Here is a 20,439-nt window from a genome sequence, read left to right on the forward strand (position 1 = left end):
ATTATCAAAAAAATGCTAACGTTATCTTTTGAAAACAATGTATCTTTATAGATTTCTAACGATAATTTCAATATATCACGCAATATGTTCGATTTCAACTTCATACATTCCTTGTGAATATGCATATATAACTGTGTGCAAGCTAAAAAATGTATGATTTTTTCACGATCTCGTTTACTTTTGAAATGGAGATGAACAGTAAATTTTAGCGTTTATTTAATAGCTTTAAAAGAAGAAATAATAAATGACCAATACATTCTGGAGAGAATGAATGGGATGCGATCAAAGGCCTTGTCCCATTGGATTTGTTTTTCACATTGGATTTCAGCTCCCGTGGGAATTTTTCGTGAATATTTTTTTTTTTAATAAACTGAAATCATAACGCTTATATTAATACGTTAGCAAAGAATTGGCTCAAATATTGGGCAGTTAAATGTTTGTGACCTCAGATTATTGCAAGACAAACTTGCCGTATAATTAGTAAATGTTGCAAGTACATTTGCAAAAGTTATAACATCATTGACGATAAAAAAGTCATTAATATATCCATAATAAAAACGATAAAATCAGCATCATAGTAATTAATTATGATATTGAAACAAAACATTCCGTTTGTTTGTGGAATTTACCAAGCAAAATAATGATATATCATTCCAGAAGATAGAACAAAGAGGCTTTGGCTGTGTGAAAATGACTGTCACTTGTCAATGACTATAATATCGTTTGACTATCTAATACAGTAACCTTCTCTCACTATGTTCTCTAACGCTTGTAAGGTAAGCATGTGTGAGCAACAGAAAATGAATACACATAAATGAATGCAATTCAGTTAAGTCACTAATACGCTACATATTTGTTTTCACATTGCATGACGTAAATGTACATGAATTAGCGGCAGACGGGAGAGAAACCGTATCTTTTTGTCACATTGCTGTGGTTATTGAATAAAATTACCGGAAAAGCATTTTTGCGATTAGTTCTATGTATTAATTCTCGTATATGTTCTGTCCTATTGTGGACAAAATGTTTGTGTATGACTCTTTTATCTCAAGACGCGGATATTAGCAAGACATAATTCAATTGTTTCTTGTCAGCAGACGACTTTTATTTCATTCAATGTTTCTCTTATATTTACAACATAACTGTGTGTTGATGAACCCTACATATTTTGTTCAATTAGAATTTATCAAAGTCACAGTGGAATCCATAACCCGGTGCAAACAAAAGTGATTAAAGTCTTTGTAAAATGTACGCTCAGTGCCTTAAAAGGCGCATAGACCCTCATTAAGCATAGAAAACCTACCAGCCTTTGCCACTGGTACGTATACAGCCGGCCAGATTGCATACACACTGGTAGCTCAAATTTTGTATTTTGATAATGAAATCCCTTTAACTCTGACTGGAGTGTTTTAAAGTCAAATAAGGGAAATCCATTTAACTATTTAAAAAGGTTAAAGTGTTTATCTATAAAGCAAGTAGTGTTTGTTCTACAAGCAATATTGAGGTCACGATGAAATCGATCAATTTCCTCATTAATCTAATCTATCAACCGGAATAGAAAGTGATTAATATTAGTTGAAATAACTTGTTCCACTTTTAAACTTCAATAAATAGTTCTAAATTTACTACAAAATCTTGTTCGTGTCAGAACCAATCTTGCCTGTTTGTCACGCGACGATGTGACATTAGCCTTTACTCAAAAGAGTTCTGAACATTCTGAACAAGTTAGCACTTAATTTTATAGTGATTAAATGTCATCAACACGCACTTTGTTGTCAGTAAACGAGTAGTACTGATTTATAAAGAATTTATCAACAATGTTCAAAGTTTATTGGCATTCAGCAAAAACATTTGCCTTTGGCCATTTACAAATATGTCATTATGGCAAAAACAATACAGGTGATACAAACATAAATATATGTAAAGAAATATTATTCATACTCAGTAGACATTAAAGTCAAAAGTATCTGTACCTAAAGATAAAGCATTAGTTATGATTTTTACAAGATTTAATACGACTTTCCTATTCTTCGAAGATATTCATTTTTTCATCTTTGTTCAGCTGGCAATGAGAATTGGCCCAGATATTTTGATCTCAGATCTGTGTATAATGGACAACATAAAACAAAATGATATACATCAACAATATGCCAAAAATGACCAATACTTACCACGAAAATATATCTGAAATAGACTTGGCCATCTTTCAATATTGGCATGGACATTTGTCATATTGGATATCGTCAAGGTAATTTCTGTTTGAATAGGGAACATTGCCGACTGATCTTGCAAAGTCTTCCTTGATCGCATGAGTAGAAACAGTTATCGCCATCTGGCTAAGAGTTACGTTGTTTTTTATATACAATATACCATTGTCATAAACCAATGTCTTGTCTTCGAAAATATGGTGAAATCAATGAATTAATTGATAAAACTTCCGTTCTAATCTTTTTCCATATTACCACAAGCTTATGAAATTCAGAAAGATATGGAAGATAAAGGAATGATTTGATGGTTATTTCTTTTCCATATTAACACACGCTTAAAATGTTGTTGAAATATGCATTTGCATATAATATGTTTGAATTAAGTTTACCCCAAAAACAATAAAATATGTGTTCTTTCTTTCGAAGTCAATGATGATTTGTATGAGAAACGTTATATGAAGTATATATATATAGGTTTTGTTTGGTTTCAGAAAAACCGACACAGATTTAAATGACGACTTTCGAGCATTTGAGGACGAAGACCGCTATCGTTATATCATTTCAAGGACACGAGTGGCCACCTGAGTCGTACAATTCTATTTATTAAGCTAGCTCGATAATTAACATTCATGTTCAATGCGTAATATTTCTATTAAGAGTTACATTTATATTGCAGACAAAAATATTTGTTCTTCTCAAATACTATGCAGACATACTAGTTACATACTAGACATAGTTCGTACTAATGGGTGTTTGAGCTAAGAATACGTCAGTATATCAACGCAGTCTTTTGTTCTACATAAAACTTTTTCAAACGCAGTTGTGCAAACTCGTTGTCGATATGATCACCAGAATTTACAAATAAATTAATATAGGGAAATATTTGTCCGTGCAATAATTCAGAACATACTAACGGGCATCTGAGTAGAACCACCGAAGTCCCTTATGCTAGCTTGATAGCTTACTGCAAAGTTTATAGGTCAATGGACAGAAGAAAGAGTTATTTACTTAACTTATAGGGGAAAAGCAAAATTACGTTGTTAAGGAGGCTTAAGTAGTGGGGGATTTTGTTCTGCAAGTATATCTTATCATACCACAGAGTCTGCAATCATCATTTATTAATCTTGCTTTCGTTCTCGCCGGAGATCTCCCCTTTCAGGGATATTTAAAATTATGTACAACTCATCAACAAAACATTATGATATAGAGGAATATGCTATTACAAAACTGCTATCGCTGGTCTATTTGTGGAATTATTAATTGTAACAGAATTCCTACATTTTGCCTGTGGACACCGCAACATGGTAAATAGAGATTAATTCTTAGGGAAAGTAAGTAGACTTTACTGCATCATAAACTACGTTAGTGTTGTTATTATTGCTTTTATTATGGACATACGGACTTTTTTTCACATCAAATGATGCTTATGGCATAAAAGTATTCAGTCTAAAGTTGCCTTTTTTGTTGTAAATAATTTCTGCGTTGATTAGAGAGCTTCATGATGAACTAGTCATCTCAAACTAGATTGTAAATTGGTATGATATTGAAGAACTCAAGAAAAGAGAAGGGTAATCTATGAATGGACTATCACAAGCATCTTCTAACATATCATTTGACATGTAATACATGTAATTTCATACAAAAATGATGTTTTGCGAGATAGATAATGAAATAAATTTGTTCATGAAATCTCCAATGTCCAATTAAATTGCAGACAAATATCAATGCGTAGTTGGTTTTGATTGTTATACTTTTTTAACATATATATCATAGCAATGTTGATTGCTTTGGATGAAGGTATTTACTGTGTGGTGTACAATTACTCATAGTATTATCTTAAATCACCATCCCCTTCCGATAATAATACTAACTTCTCTAACGTTAAAGAATTCCAATCGGTAATAAGCAAGGCAAGGATGTTCCGATGCTCATTTTTCCCCATGAACTAATATAAACAACTTCAGAATAATAAGAGATTATTCTGACTTTTGATCCCGGATCATTCACATTTAAGGAACAACCTATAATTATAGACTTGGGAATTTGTGTAAAGCATCAATTTTCTTTTTAATTAAGACAGGACGCGAGAGAATGAATCTTGTTACATTTGATTTTCTCTTCAGACATGAAACTCTTGTTTATGTAAATCATTTTTACTCTTCAAAATGACATGTTATGTTGTCATGTTCCAGCGTAAGAAAATAAGATGTATGATAAGCGGTCAGTCAATGGTATTTCTATCTTGCAATCTTGGCATAATTTTCACTTAGAAACATAAGCATTGCCCAATCTAAATTGTATTTTCATTTCTGTAGAAACAGTATTAATGGAAAAACATTTTGATTTATCAAAAGCGGCTTATTTGCATTGAAAACAACATATTTTGAGATGAAACAAAGAGAGAAAAATACGAATTACGTTGTTTTTTATTTATTTCAGAATAACAAGCAATATTGAGTTCAAAACTTCAAGGTTAACCTTTACAAACTTAACATAAAATATAAAAAAACAAGATCAGCAAGGAAGAGCAGCATTCAATGAACGCACTCGCCATTACAGGATCATCGGCAATTAGCAAAGCAGGACGCAAGAAAGGCAAGGTCTAAAGGCTGAAGTCACATCGTCTATTTTAAGTTTGCATTTAATGCTAAACATACTAGTATAAGATTTATATATGAGCCGTAGATTCTGAATGAATAATTTGATCCTTCACTTGAACTTCATTGCTTTTAAACCCTTCTTTGTATAGCATATCTCGATATACCCAGCTCATTGTATGAACATTGTAGTCCCTACCATATTGCGCCTTTGCTCCCAATATGGAAACAGACCGTCTTACATTTCCGTTTAGTCTGACAAGGCTCAGTTGGCTGACTAATTTCCAATATTTTTCAAACAGAAAATGAACATATTTAAAAATGCAAGGTGAACAAATCTATTTAATAAATTCGATAATATAAAGCCGAATATAATCTTTGTTTCAGTAGTACGTTTTATCCCTGCAGAAACATTGTATCGTAATTACTGAAACTGTAACAATAACATTTAATAATTTCAATCGTACCGAAAAGAAAATCTGGAAAAGGGGGCGATCCCTCGGAAGCAATTAAACAATATTGTATGAAGATGGCAGGCTTTGTTTGATTTAGACAGGTCATGATGTAAAGGTGCAACATTTCACGCTTTTTATTCAATATTCAACACTAACGTGTGTCGACATTTAATTTACAATCTATTTGTTTTTAACTATTGATAAACGATACATTTTATGTTCATACTAAGACGATCTGTTGTAAATTGTAAAGACACGCACTGGTTTCTGCATTTATGACAGTAATAAACATCATTTAAGTTTAGATTTGGTTTTATTTTTCTTGTCTGCAGCAATTGCTTGTAGTGTTTTTGTCACGCAATGCGTACATTTAAAACAAATAAATATCGTATCATACCGACTTTATTGAAAAGCATTAAATAACATAACATTTGCAAGTACTTTATTGATATATGTGTTGCATTTCTTGTGAAATAAACAAGTATATAATAATTTAGATATTGGCAATTGAAAACCGATTCGTTATCTCTAACAGGAATTTATAAGCTTTAATTGTGTGTGCATTATCCGTTATTATTTTTTTATATAGATTTATGAATACATACTGAGAATAGACTTTACACTTAAATGTTTTTTAAAGTACATGTTTTACATTTTTCTTGAACCAGTATCATGATTTATTATTTATATATTTTTCTTAGTATATTTAACAAATAATACTGAAGCTGATATAAATATGTGCTTAATAGGAAACGTTTACAGTAGGATTGTGTTCAATTACTTAAATTGAGATAGAAACGCAACAGATTGTTAATATGATGCAAATATTTCGACATAAAACGAATCATATGGAAATGGCTTTTCTGAACGATACAATTATACTGTTAATTTGCCTGTCAGGTAAAATGTATATATATATACAGAATACATGATTATATTGACGGGCACTTAATTACGAAAATATCTCCCAGGTTCATCGATGGAACGATTTTATCTTAATAGAATGATACATTTTGCCTTTGGATAGCACAACAATGTAACGAGAGTTTATTTCTAGCTGATTTACGCTAGATTTCACAGCATCGTAAATTATTGTAGTGTTAACCTTATCGCCTAAATTACTGACAATCAGTAATGATGTGTTTTTATCACATTTATCTTTCGGCATATTGCTATTAAGCCCTAATTAATTTTCTTTAATAGTAAATATTAGAAATAGAGAAAATAGGAATTCCTAAAGAAAGTCCAAAACGGCAAAATTTAAAAAGTTGCAGGCTCGGTTTGATTGAGCCTGTTCCCTACATAAGTTACAACAATTGAATGATTTTATAACACTTCATTTTGCAAATTGTTATAAAATCCTAGTTAAATTCCTTTTATAACAAAGGCAAGAAGTGAAGTTAAATTGTATTGACGCTCGACTTGACCACGAATGTAAACATTGATATTTCTTTCAGGAAGTGAAACTTAATCATTTAATATGCAGTTGTGATGTTTCATTACACAACTCTTTATTTAATAAATATTTTCATATATCCAACCTTTAATTTAATTACCTAACCTTCATTTTCTTTCCGGAACACCCCGAGATTCCAAAATTTACTATTTTGTGAACATGATTAGAATTCTTTCATTTAAAGTGGTAAACATGGATTAAATATGTGGCGGTTATATCAAGTCTGTACATGAGCAACTATGTTTTAAGAGAATCTCAAGGAGCACGGTGTTAAACAGCAAATAACATTTTCTATTTTGAGTATGCTTATTGACAAAAGAGAAGGCGCGCGTGCTATGATTTCTGACATTTGAAACCGAACTTAATTTTGTATCATATATTGAACACTACAAAGTTAATTGCTAATCGAGGTGCAATTGAGATTGCGTAGTGTAAATTCCACACTGTAGAATTAAAGCAAATTGCCTCTAGAAGTAAATATATTCGAACAAAAACGAATTTCAATAGCCAATAAGTATTTAACCATTAGTTTCTTTTTCTTCACGATCCGCCCGTCTTTCATTTGTCTCCCGTGAACCAATTTAATATCAGAATCGCAAAAAAATTCTAACGTTTGATCCAGGATCAATCTCATATGAGGAACAGCCTGTTACTTCAGACTCGGAAATTGTTGTTAGGCGCCAGGTTTGCAATTAAACACGAGACAAGAATGAATCTCAATAAGTCTCGTAAAAATAACACTTTGTTTGTTCTTCTTTATAGAAGGGATAGAAAAAGTATGTCAAAATTTTAAGGAAGATGTAAGAAATGTTTAATCGGTCATTTTTAAATACTACTGGAAATAAAAAATAAAAAATTTAGCAAGAAAAATGAGTACAGAAGCAATTTGCTTAAAGATATATTATGATCAAAATTTACCAACATGGATCTTTTATAGAAAGTTGTATTCTTAATCACTTGACAATGACAGTTATAACTAGACTATCGCAGTGAATTCCTTACAAAATGCGCCGACTTTTCGCATGACGGACTATTCTTAATGGAACGGCACTAACGTGTCACATTGAAGGTTTCATGATTATTGCCATATAAACACATCCGCGGGTATTTCAAAATTCCGAACTTTACCAGTTCATGTTAGATATTGAATTCTGCTTTGAGCGTGTACGGTAGATTGCAGTTACCTTTTTGAATTTATTCAATGTAAGTATATCCCTCACTAGTTCTATTTAATATAGTACACATACAATTATTTATCTCTTACTCAAAACAGGAGTACAAATCAAAATTAACCAAATCCATCTTTTACATATCTAACTAGCTTTGCCTATAATTTGTAGCATATAATGTGAAATTTACCTATAAATGACCAATTTAATGTTGACACAGACGAAAATAAAACACACAAGCACACTTCAGAATATTTTCATGTAAGTAAAGTACAAAATATAGAACGTACATACGAGGTTTGCCCAAAAAGCTCGTATTTACTTCTATAAAATAAAATAAAAAAAAAACAAATCAGCATATCGTTTTTTTTTAATCAATAAAGGATGTAAATTCAATGTGTTTGCACATAACATGCATTTTTTGATACATTTTATAATATGGGTGTACTAATAATAGCTATATGAAACTATGCAGTATAGAAACAAACAAAAACAACAAGACGATGCAATTCAGTTAAGTTCAATGAAAAAAATGATATAGAATCACAGCGAGTCTGCATATTTCATATAATATTGTTCTTACGTTTGGTCCAAGGAATCTCCCCTTTTCCCAGATGTTTGAATATTTGTTTTACAATTAAACTCGAGAAAAACATCCTCACAATACAAGCCTTAGTAACAGAACAAGCAAATAAATTTGAAACAAATACTTAAAACAGCATCTTCAAATAAATATATCTTAGGCACTTTATTGATGAAACCAATAAATACAGATGACATAAAATAGAATACTTACAAAAAACAGAAATAAATCAAGCAATACAACTGCCATAGAAAGCAATTCAAACCAAGAGATACGTTTACTTAAAGCTAGAATATTGATCATATCGAGATCTTACAAAAAAATCAGATACAGTTGATGCAGTCAACTAACAAACTAAATAGAATAATAAAAGTTTATAAGTGAAAACATAAAAAAAACACTAACAAAGATAGATAGTTCATGCAGAACATTAAAAAATTTAACCAAGAAATTACAGTTGCCTAAAAAGAACTTAAAGAACAAGTTAAAGCAAGAAATGAAATGGAAATACATGTAGAGAACGTACTACCTAAACCAAGAAACATTAATGATAACAAACCGTAGAAAGAAATCAAATGGGTCATTTAAAAAAAAACTCTAAAGATACTTTTAGAATAAAATAAATAGAGGATATTGAATGAGTGTAAGTTCAATACTGAACTTATTGCACGAGTTGAATAAAATTATATTATGCGAGCCTCTGGCGAGCATAATATTATTTTATTCAACGAGTGCAATAAATTCAGTAATGTACTTACACGAATTTAATATTCTATTTACCACGTACCCAAAATAAAGACCGTTTAAAGTGAAATAAGAGTCATTTTCCATTGACGCGCCTATAGTAGAACGCTAACATTTAGCGCGTCTTTACACTATGTTTGCATAGCGCTGATGACGTCACGTCAAAATATATGCACGGCCGTGCAATACCATATTTACGGAGTCGCAAAATCGGCACGGGTGTGTGATAAACACTAATATTTTGCACAGATAAATCACAAATGGGTCACTAAGAATTCCCTCAAATACACTTAAAAAAAGTTCAACATAATCAACAAATTACGATGACTAAAAGATTTAAAAATATAAGTAAGAAATAAATTTCACTAAGAATGCTTTCAAACTCACCCTGCAAATAATTTTGAATTAGCAAAGATTCCTTAAACCGACACAGACGAAGAACCAATGGAAAGGTGTAGAACTGAAACCATACAAGAAGGAGAAACACAAAAAACTGATCTAGGTAAGTGTACTGATACTACCACTGACCAATAAAGACGACTGTAAAAAGATTGATTATAAAATCAAGGCATGATCCTCTGTAATAAAACCTGTCCGGAAAAAAACTCCTTAACTTGTAAAATACTGTCTAACCATTTTGGTTAACGATAATGTATTAGACACTAAAAATGATTATGTATTGTACAATAAAATTGCTTCGTCTTGTGTTTTGCAAGCAGACATTTGTGTTGTTTTTGACTGAGTCGATGCTTTCCACTTATATTTCCAATAAACTGTTCTCATTTGGATTAATTTCATTTGATTTCCAGTTTTATATAAGGTCTCTGTAATTCTGTTTACTGTTTTGAAATGTAAAAAATACTCTTGAAGAAAACCAAATTACACATCGTATTAAATTTATTGTAATTCTGCTAGTAGTTATTTTAATACATAGGTTTTTTTTATAGTATCAGCATTTCTAGATGTAAGATGTTAGCACAAGAACTAGTGCAACTAAAAATTTTATGCACAAGTATTTTTCTATCTGCAATAATTTGTACACAAAGAACACGTTCTTGCATAAGTAGTTGCACAATGCACAAATAATGCACAAGTTTTAGCATCAGTATAGAAAGTTCTAAGCATCATGAGCAGTTTATTTGCACTGCACGACTATTTGCGTTGCACACTTTTCAGCTAGTCACGTTTTCCCCGTTATAAAAGTCTTTTTCACAAATATTCTCCCAGTTTCAGGGAAGAGAAATAATCGAATTACCTCCCGCTGTTATCTAATTAGGACCAGCTATTTTAGATAAGTTTGGGTAATATTGTTAACTAATGGAAACATAAAGCACGGTAGATCTTTTCTGCAGGGCTATATATAGTGTTAAAGAAACGATAACGCTTGCCGAGCTCGATAGAAGAGACACAGCAAAGATAATATCATTTTATGAAATAAAGATTTTTGTGCCTGAACAATTTCGGAAAAGACAAATATTACGCAGCTGAATGAAATAGTTCTAGCGTAAACGCAAATTTCAAAATGTAATATGTAAACGTTTTATATACGACGCGCATGATAAAAGTGCAATTGAATGCGGCACTTTTTTGAAACTCAAACAGGCGTTATTACAATATCACTTTCAGGTTTTATTGGTAGTAAAAATGTCATCAAAAATGAAGTGCTAGGTGAAATCTTTATGTTCATTGGCGCTTAATCATTGATCCTTACAACTACCCCTCCCCCAAGAAAAACAACCAACCAACAAAACGAACAAACAAATAAACAAACAAACACACATTTTCTTCTGTACTGTTATAGGAATCGAGTTTTCCAATTATTTGAATAAAACAGTTGATGGAGCAACGGACAAATAGAGTAAAATAGAATCCCGAAAGAACGCCCAAAACGACAAAATTGAAACTGGCTGGGTTTGATGAAGCCTGTTCATGGATGGTACTGGAAATCGGAAACTATACTTTACGCTCCCAAACACCAGCTTAAGTAGAATTCAGAATTTTACATGAAATCATGTTAAAAATTTGAATTTTATTAACTAGAACACGGCATTTTGAAACATTTTTTTTGGCGTTTTATCGCACGAAGCTTACGAGATATAAATATACTAGTAACATACATATAACAAACTTAACATACACACATATATCTCTCAGAATAACTCAAACACAGATCACGGCTAGAGTATATATATTTATATTAAGTTACAGTATTTATCCATAACTATGGTTTATAGATGTTATAATACATACAATGTAAAAGATCAATATCATTTTTGTCCATAGATTGTAATAAATAATACTGTATTTCTCAAATATTTGTTCTACAAATTGGAACAAAACAAAAGCTCTAGGAAATGAATATTTCGAAATATCAAGCAATACAATACGCTTTGTTAAACTATCATTTTATATCATGGAGGATTGTATACATATATTGTGCAGAGTATAGCAGAAATTAACGGAGTAGATAGATGGTTTTGAAATATAAAACTCTGTTATTAATAAATTACATTGAGCGTCAGCAATAATTAAATTGAGCATTCCAGATCATTTGCTTTACATCAAATGTCATTTCATATAAATTGCGCACATATAAAAAAATTATATTTAGAAACACTGCATTTTGATAACAAGCATTCTTTCTATAGCTCGGCTTATAGTAGAAATTACATTTCAAATTTCACGATATCTTTTATATATGTCAAGTTTCTTTTACTTACGATATAGATAACCTAAAAGCATGTTTGATCAGGAAATACATATTGTTTTAGAAGTAGATTAATCTTTTATGACTGTTTGGTCCCTGTGAAGGTATTTTCCCCCTAGTGTCATTATAATTTCATCGTGTGTTTCATTACAATGCCATATAAGTTCTACAATTACTGTTTTACTTTGATCATGTGATTACATTTTGCTTTGAAAAGAATTTTATGAAAAAGACCAAATCTACAACAAAATTCAAAGAAACTTATATTATAAGAAAAGAAGAATGGGGAAGGGAAGATTGCGCTTAAGAATAGAGTAAGATATTACAGAATAAAACAAACATTTAAAAGGAAAATAACAAATACAAACAAAAAGCATATCAAACCAAATAAACTCAGAATAAATATCAAATATTAAAATATTAATATAGAATATTAAATGTAATGTAATGAATACTAGACCATGACTATAGAATAAAACTAATTCATAAAATACAGACGTGTAGTATGATAAATAACAATAATAAAATATCAATTGGTATTATATAAGTAACTAGTGTATTGTTAACAGTTTGCACACACAAAGTATCTTCCCTGGACCCCTGCAAGTTAATTCCTTATTTTTTTTAACAGACAGAGCATGGACGTTTCATTTTGTATGGTTAAGCATTATTGTTATGGTTTTTAATGTAGTATGCAACTGAATTTAAATCAGATCTTATAATTATTACAGGGCACTTAAACGTATAAAGTATATGTATAGATAAGCAACGTGTGACAATGGAATGCAATTCGATTCTCAATATCTTTAAAAATTGTTACTGTATTCCCTATGTAATTATTACAACATATAAGCCCGAAATGAATACAGTATAAACATAAACAAACGTACATACATTTTATTAATGTAATTTTGTTATTTATCAATTTTGAGTACCTGTGTTCGAAAATCGTTGGGCTTGTTATTTACAGATGCATGTGTGTTATTAATATTTGATAAATAACAAACCTTTGGTACTTGAAGATTGTCCATCGAGCCCATTTCAGGCGGGAAAATCCGTCAATATACCATCAAAACACACCATTATTGCAAAAAATACAGTATATATTTAATCCTTTAGAAAAGTTGCAGTGAAATTCTCCGTTACATTTAAAATCCCTTTCAGAAACAAAATATCTCGCTCATCATTTGACAACACAGTATGTCCACAGTTCAAAATATAAAGATCTTCTGCATGGAAAACAAGTTCGTCTGCTATATTTTCTTGACATTTCAAAGCATTGCTACGTCATTGATCGATAAGGAAATAGTTCTCTCCGGCGAAGGTACGAGGCCATTTTGTCAATGAAGAAACGTTTCCTCGTTAGAGAGCTCGCTGCTTCCATATATGGAGAGCTAACGCTATCAGATCAATTGAATAACACTGAAAGCAATTACTGGCCGAGTGAGGAACACCTTTGTAATTGTGAGAAGTACATGTGTACGGTGAAATTACCTAATTAGGGTCATCTATTGCTGAATCAATTTTAATTTGTTATCAATTCCTTTCGTCTTCTTCTCTGGTTATTAACCGTCTCCAATCGGAATATTGATGATAGAACCAGTTCATTCTGAAATAGCTGTGTTTATTCTTTGTTTACAGTAAGATTTGTTGAATTCGGAGACTTAGCTATCCGGACATTGGACTCATGTGTTTTAATCCATTACATCATAGCAGTCTTTATTTGTGTCAAACATTGAGAGAAAATAAAGTGTGTCAAAGCATTTATCCTCCAATGCAGATTCTGCAACAAATTGTCTATCTTAAGCACCTTTTCATGCTTTGTGTTTTTACAAGATAATATTAACGATGCGTTGATAAGTAGTAACACAAATGTAATGAAATCATCTCTTTTTAAACAAATATTAGAAACTGCGAAGTTTGTACACATCTGCGGATGTTTCTTAATTTCAAATTTCATTATTTTCGTGTTGAAATGTTGAATTTTGCTTAAGCTGGTTCTAGGACAGCACATGCATTTTCCAGTACCGTCAATGAACAGGCTAAATCAAACCGAGCCGGCGACATTATTTTTTGTTTTTTTCGTTTTGGGCGTTAGTTAGGAATTCTATTTTTCTCTATTTTGATGAAATAAATTTTCACCTTTCCCAAACTGATATTTAATAAGTTTCAATTCAACAGTCAGGAACAGTAGCAAATAAAACTGTTTTAATAATAATTTGTTAAAAAAAGCAATTTAATGCATAACACACGTGTTAACTTCTTGTAAAATATATACCAAAATGCGGTAGCGGTAAGCTGATCAGCAACAAGAAAAGGTATGTGCCATTTTGGACTATTCTGTCTAAAACCCACCAAAAACAAAAATGTTCGATCAATGTAAAATAAAGTATTTATCTAAGAACCAGTCGGGACGGATTACTTTAAAATTGTGATGATAGCCGAATAACTGCCTTGTTTAACGCTGTTTGCATTTCTTTCAATAATTCTTGGCATGGCTAGAAAATAAAAGTAATGATGTCTATATTATGATTTGTATTGTATTTACGTCGTTATATTTTGATATATGTGGACAGACTCAATAAAAACCGAGTCTGCAATTTGCTTTGTGGTCATTGCTCTCGAGAAACCGTTATGAAGATTTGTTCTAGAGAAAACTTTCTTTGGTTTGTTTTACATTATTTTGTGCCTTAATTGATCTTAGTCATATCATTTAAAACAAATGGCCAAAAAAATTACAAGTTATGTTCCAAGACTTACCCGTTCTTCCAACAAACTTGACTCATTGTTTTCTCATATTTTTGTGATAACGGGAGAATTGACATTCGATACATCATTGCCTTTTAGTCTTTTTGTCCAACATCTGTAATTTACTTTTACATGTTATCTTGATTAAAAATGTATTTAACTGCAATGAATTCAGACTGGTGTAAACCTATATTTCATAAATACCATAAAAGTATGATACACGTATGTTTAAAGAATTTGAAATGATTGCTTCTTTTGCATATTTTTGTTCAAGTAAGCACACGCAGATATCAACAAGATAAAAAAATGAGTACCCTATGATTTTGTTTTTTCCTAGAAATATCTACTTAACATACACTTTTCCAATTTGTTATTGCGTATACCATGAATGTTTATTGTTAACTGAGAATTAACGCCAATCATTCACCGAGATCACATCTGTTACCTAAATTTAAAACACATCTTTGAATTTGCTCAATTGATGGAATATTGAATGAGGTGCATACCAATATAGTTCTAACCATATTTTTAGAAAAGACATGTAAAGCCAGGAAACTATATTGAAAGTGTCAAAGGTCTAAGTCCTTATTACGTTGAACAATTTTCCCAACCTATAACTATTTCATTGTTCTTCAGATATTCAACATCAACACTACAATGTTTAAAATAATGCAGGTGTTCCATTGTTAAAGCGCTTCAATTTTTCTACTGTTCTTTTATTCATAGATTTAAATAGATCAAAGAGACCGTCGGTGTAATTTGTTAAAATTTTCTCGTGAGACTTAAAGAATGAGATAAACTTGCTCTTTGAAGAAGAAATAAAAACAGAAATCAAAGCAGGCACGTCTTTTATTAGATTTTCGTATCGAAAATAAGAATAATATGCTGAATTTCTCAATGTGGCACAATTTCTGAGAAACTTTATCACTCATTGTTATAAAGCTTCTTTTGTAATAAATCTTATTTATAAACATGTCTACTTACAAAAATATTGATCTCCTTAGTTAACGTAAGTTGCTGTCTTTTTTGTTTTATAAGAAACGTGTTAATCACATCGCTTGTTAACACGTTACATTAACGAACGCTGAAAAGCAGGCGGGGAAATTACAGTCTCTAAGTCAGTCATGCTAACGCCATCAATATAAGTGCAATTGTGCTTTGCTTTGTTAAGATTTCTGTCTTCTGATGAAGTGTTATTAGTTATTAATGGCAAATGCTTACATTCTGACATCATCTCATGAGAGAGCATGTATGAGGTGTATTTATTCTACGATATATTGCGATGGATTTATTAGAGTAACATAGAGGATATTTGTTTGTTTTGCATGTAAGATTGAAATATAATTTCACTGAACACCAGATGCAATATTTTCACGAGTGGCGTAACCAAGAGTAAAAATATAATAGCTGGTGTTCACGAATGAAATGTATTTCAATCTTATATGTAAAACAAATAAATTTTCTTTTTATTTCATGTTTTTTAAGTGATTTTTAGTATTTTTAGTGATTTTTGCCGCGTAACGTGGCGCATTCTCCTTTTTGACGTCATCACATCATGACGTCACATCATCAATTTTGAAATATAGTTCTGTTAAATTTCTCTAACTTTGTTACATTTTTAACATGATGTATGGTAACATCGACTTTCTTTTCCTAAAGAAGCAAAATTTACGCATGACGGCATTTATTTCTGCCTGTTATTCCATTTAGTTATGATTTTCTTGTCATCCGCATTCAAATATAGTTCGGCTACAGTGAAAATTATATTTTATAAATTTCACTAGTGGTTTATCAGTATACATGTATAATCATCTGATATATTAAAATAAAACACTGGAAAGCATGAAATAAACATTCATCTTCTACTTCCTCTGATCATTGTTATCACCATTAAATGTTCCTACGTTACATTAATCTAGCTGAAGAAAGGTTGTTTTTTTAATTTTTTTTATTAATGAATCGAATTATAATATTTTTACAGCTCACTTTTTTTGTAGACCTTTTTGTAGCTCAATATTTCACTTCTTTTTCCTATAACAGTTTAGAAGTATGGGAAACAGTCTTGAATTAAGCATGGCTATTCATATTTTTAGGAATATACTGGTATGTTAGGAATAAATTAGTATTGTATTGAATATTAGTTACTTGATTCATTTTTGACTGGCAATGTACTTTTATTTATTTGAGTAAAAACATGTTGTTTATGTATATGTAAACTGTACATTGATGAGGCTTTTATAATAGATAAACGGTACAATGTATCATCACGTAATAAAACATTATATACTTCCTATCATTATAATATCAAGTTCCTAACATATTGATTAAATAAAAAAATGTTCGTTACAAAAGTGATAATTTGTTGGTAAGCATGACAATGTAAATCATATCTAATAGATAATTCGATTTCTGTATGAAATTGCAATAGTTGCCCTGATACTATATTGGTTTAGCCTCAGCTGTCAAATCAAATTAAACTCGTTCACAACTATACTGTGTTTGTTATAATTGTAATAAGGATCTTACACCGGCTGTAGATAACGCCCGGAATATCTAGATTTATGGTAACTGTTTACGGCGATAACGGGGCTCTGTCGTGTTTTTCTAGCACCGGTGTAACCTGTTATATATGCAAGAATCTACACGACAGACACGGACGGGATGCTTCTTCATGATCGTACTAAGCACAAGTCAAATTTAAAGAAAACACTGCACATTTCAAAAGCAAACTTGCAACTTTCTTGAGGTGGACAAAGTCTAAATTCGTTCCTTGTTGATCTTTATTCTTGTTTTTTTTTCAACTTTCATGAGGTGGACGAATTCCGCATTCAGTGCCCGGAGTTACAGACCCACAAATGTAACACTCGATCATCGAACGTTTTTCTTCTATTGCCTTCTGTCTTTTCGTTGTAAGTAGGTAGGCGTAGACATCATTTAACATCCATATTAAAATAGGAACATCAATTATAAGTTGATTTATCTAGAAAAAAGATCGTGAAGTATCACGTTGTTAATAAATTTATTAGTTATATCACCTCCTGATGTACATAAATAGTAGCATAAATTTACATGTATGTATAATCTATAATAATAATGTATGAGCAATTAATGGCAACACTTCAATATCGTTTTTCGTGTATGGTCTAAGATATTATACTCATTGACAAGTTACATTAGAGATGGTTTTGGCCATTTCCAGCACATATTTTCAATGAAATCACATACGTATGTCAATGTATGTCTAATTCACGTGGATAATGATATAAGCAAATTTTCGTTTATTTAATTATAAATATATATTTGGTTAACGAAAGAACCACTCGGAAATATTTTCTTAATGTCTAATGATTTGCATGCACTTCTAAAAGCGCCCGCGATAAATGAACATTTCACAGAGACTTGTTCTATGATGTCTGAGACAGAAGATGTGTGAAGATACTGACCGCTTCATTCAAGAATGTGATAAATAATGAGATAAAAAATCGTAGGATGTCGTTAGTATCATTTGTTGTCATTTATGCGATTTATTTTCTTTTCCAGACATATTTTATATCATCTTATGTGTCGACACTTACTTTCCATGTAAGCAATTCCCTAACAAATCTCTTATATATCAACATATAGAAACATACGAACGCCCAAAACGGCAGAATTGAAAAAAATCGTAGGTGTTGCGTTTTCGGCTCTTTGAAGGAAAACAATTTCATCAACGCCTAGAATAGATATTGAGAGGAGATCAAATGGAAACCTAAATAAATCTACAATTTGTTATTCATATATTTTATATAATTCATCAGGAGGAAAAAAAAACAAGTTGATGTTCGTTACAAAAAGACAAAAAACAAACATGAATTTAATAATGAAGCTAGATTGCAGATATCAATACAGATATATGTGTATAGTGTGCCATTACTCGGGAGATGTACAAAGACATGTTTAGCAGTTCAAGATTTATTGATATAACATATATATGATTGACAATCGTGTAGGCTGTTGACCATGACAATATGTTTGTCGTCAAATATACACAAGGTGTGTTCTACGTATCTTGCAAAAACAAATATATTAATTGGATATGTCCGTCTTTAATTCTCGACAACAGTTTATGGAAGAAAAAAAAAAAAAAAAAAAAAAAAAAAAAACAACAACAACAAAAAACAAACCAACAGAAAAAAAACAAAACAACAAAAAACAAACTAATGAATGAAAAAGCAAACAGCAAACAATGCAGACCTTGACAGCATACTGATCCGTTTTAGTCTACACTGGTCGCATAAGTAGAATATGTTGCCAACGGCTGACTTAAGGTTTTACAAATAATGATATTCCTTTTGTTGTCTGACGTCATTTTAGTAATTAACAAACCTAAATGGCGATGTGATCAAACGAATTAGTATCTAGGTCAGTACAGGACAGTAACTGTACTTTTTGAACATTGACTGCTTAGACATACGTTTATGTTATCTCATATGAATATTCATTGAGATCGTGGGCAGTTTTGTGTCAGTGGAACGCAGTCTAAAGTTCAATAAACTAGAATACTCAAGTGGTCTGGTTATACTGGTTATACATTATCTGAATAGCTTGTTTCCGTGTGAGACCTACTAGGAGTATCTATTTTAGTTTAACTTTCCTCATTTGTTATTCCTAAGATGTGCATATAGATTGATTGCTCATAATCGTCGAAAGAGAAAATGATAGATGAAAACTAGCTACATTACATAAAGGACATAACCTAACGTTTCAAAAACCAATTAAAGAGTGACTGATCTGAGAATTTCGTTCAAAGTACAGTTCATATAAAGCCTTCAATGAAGCACATATGACACACAGTCTGCATCTAGGACGTCTGAAATGTGCACATGTCATTGATTGCTTGACAGAACTAATCATTTTGTTGTGTTTTGTTTTGAAGAATTCATTCACAATTATTATTTTGTTCTTGCTGTAATTTAGGAAAAATCTTTAACGATCCCCCCTGTAAACATAAATATTTCTGAATATTAGACTGAAGTTGATTGTGTGTGCATCGGTGTTTGAAAGTGTAATCTAACACTCTAACCGTTTAAGATAAGTCGTGTGCTTAGAAATGACGCCATTCAACCGGTTTTATGAATGAATTGCGTGTTTAAGATGACGTCATTCCATCATGAATAAAGTTGTAAATTCATACGCTACTATAAGAAAGAAGTGCTATATAGATCTTTTTTATTTCTAACGATCCTTTATATGCGATAAGAAAACAAATTGCAATCAATCGTTGGTTGTCGTCTAAGACAGGCCTATTGTTAAAGATATCTCTGGTAACTTTGTATAAAGGAATATCGGCGTCGCCTTGTTACCATCCGGAACAGTTGCCATCCGGAACAGTTTCCATCCGGAATAGTTACCATCAAGCTAACTATTTCGGTATGTACCGGCAGACGGTGCTAACAAATTAAGTACAGCTCGCCTTTGGCTTGTCATTAGCAGAAACTTCTATGTATTGAGTATACACGTCCTATAGTTTATTTAGATCAGAGGTACTTTTTTAATTTCTGTGTCTTTTATTTTCAATTTCCTGTAAGGATCTTGATATGTTTGTTTTTCTTGTTGCAATTTGTTTGGAAATTTGTAACAGTTAAGATATTTCTTTTGTCAGAAATATCAATAAAATAAAGAAGGCTTTTTCTAAGAAACAGAAAAATCAAAGCTCGCTTGACACAATACAATGCAGTACAATACAATACAGTACAATAAGCACAATATTTAGTTATCTAGACAAACTACCATA

At 31.2% G+C, this 20,439-nt stretch overlaps 1 protein-coding gene across 2 annotated transcripts in view; it reads right to left on the reverse strand.

The window, feature by feature from the left end:
• The window catches only part of LOC132723569 (neo-calmodulin-like), a 193,041-nt gene that overhangs the window by 61,195 nt on the left and 111,407 nt on the right, over positions 1-20,439 (reverse strand). The window contains exon 1 of one of the 2 annotated variants that reach the window (XM_060708314.1): positions 12,926-13,078. The exons of the other annotated variant lie outside the window; for it this stretch is intronic. Coding sequence (XP_060564297.1) covers positions 12,926-12,958 — 33 coding nt within the window. The 5' untranslated portion in view covers positions 12,959-13,078. Of the gene's footprint in view, positions 1-12,925; positions 13,079-20,439 lie in introns of those variants that run through there. 2 annotated transcript variants of the gene reach the window in all.

Source organism: Ruditapes philippinarum, unplaced genomic scaffold, assembly GCF_026571515.1.
Source record: "Ruditapes philippinarum isolate M1 unplaced genomic scaffold, ASM2657151v2 ctg3342_1_1_1_1, whole genome shotgun sequence".
Taxonomy (NCBI): domain Eukaryota; kingdom Metazoa; phylum Mollusca; class Bivalvia; order Venerida; family Veneridae; genus Ruditapes; species Ruditapes philippinarum.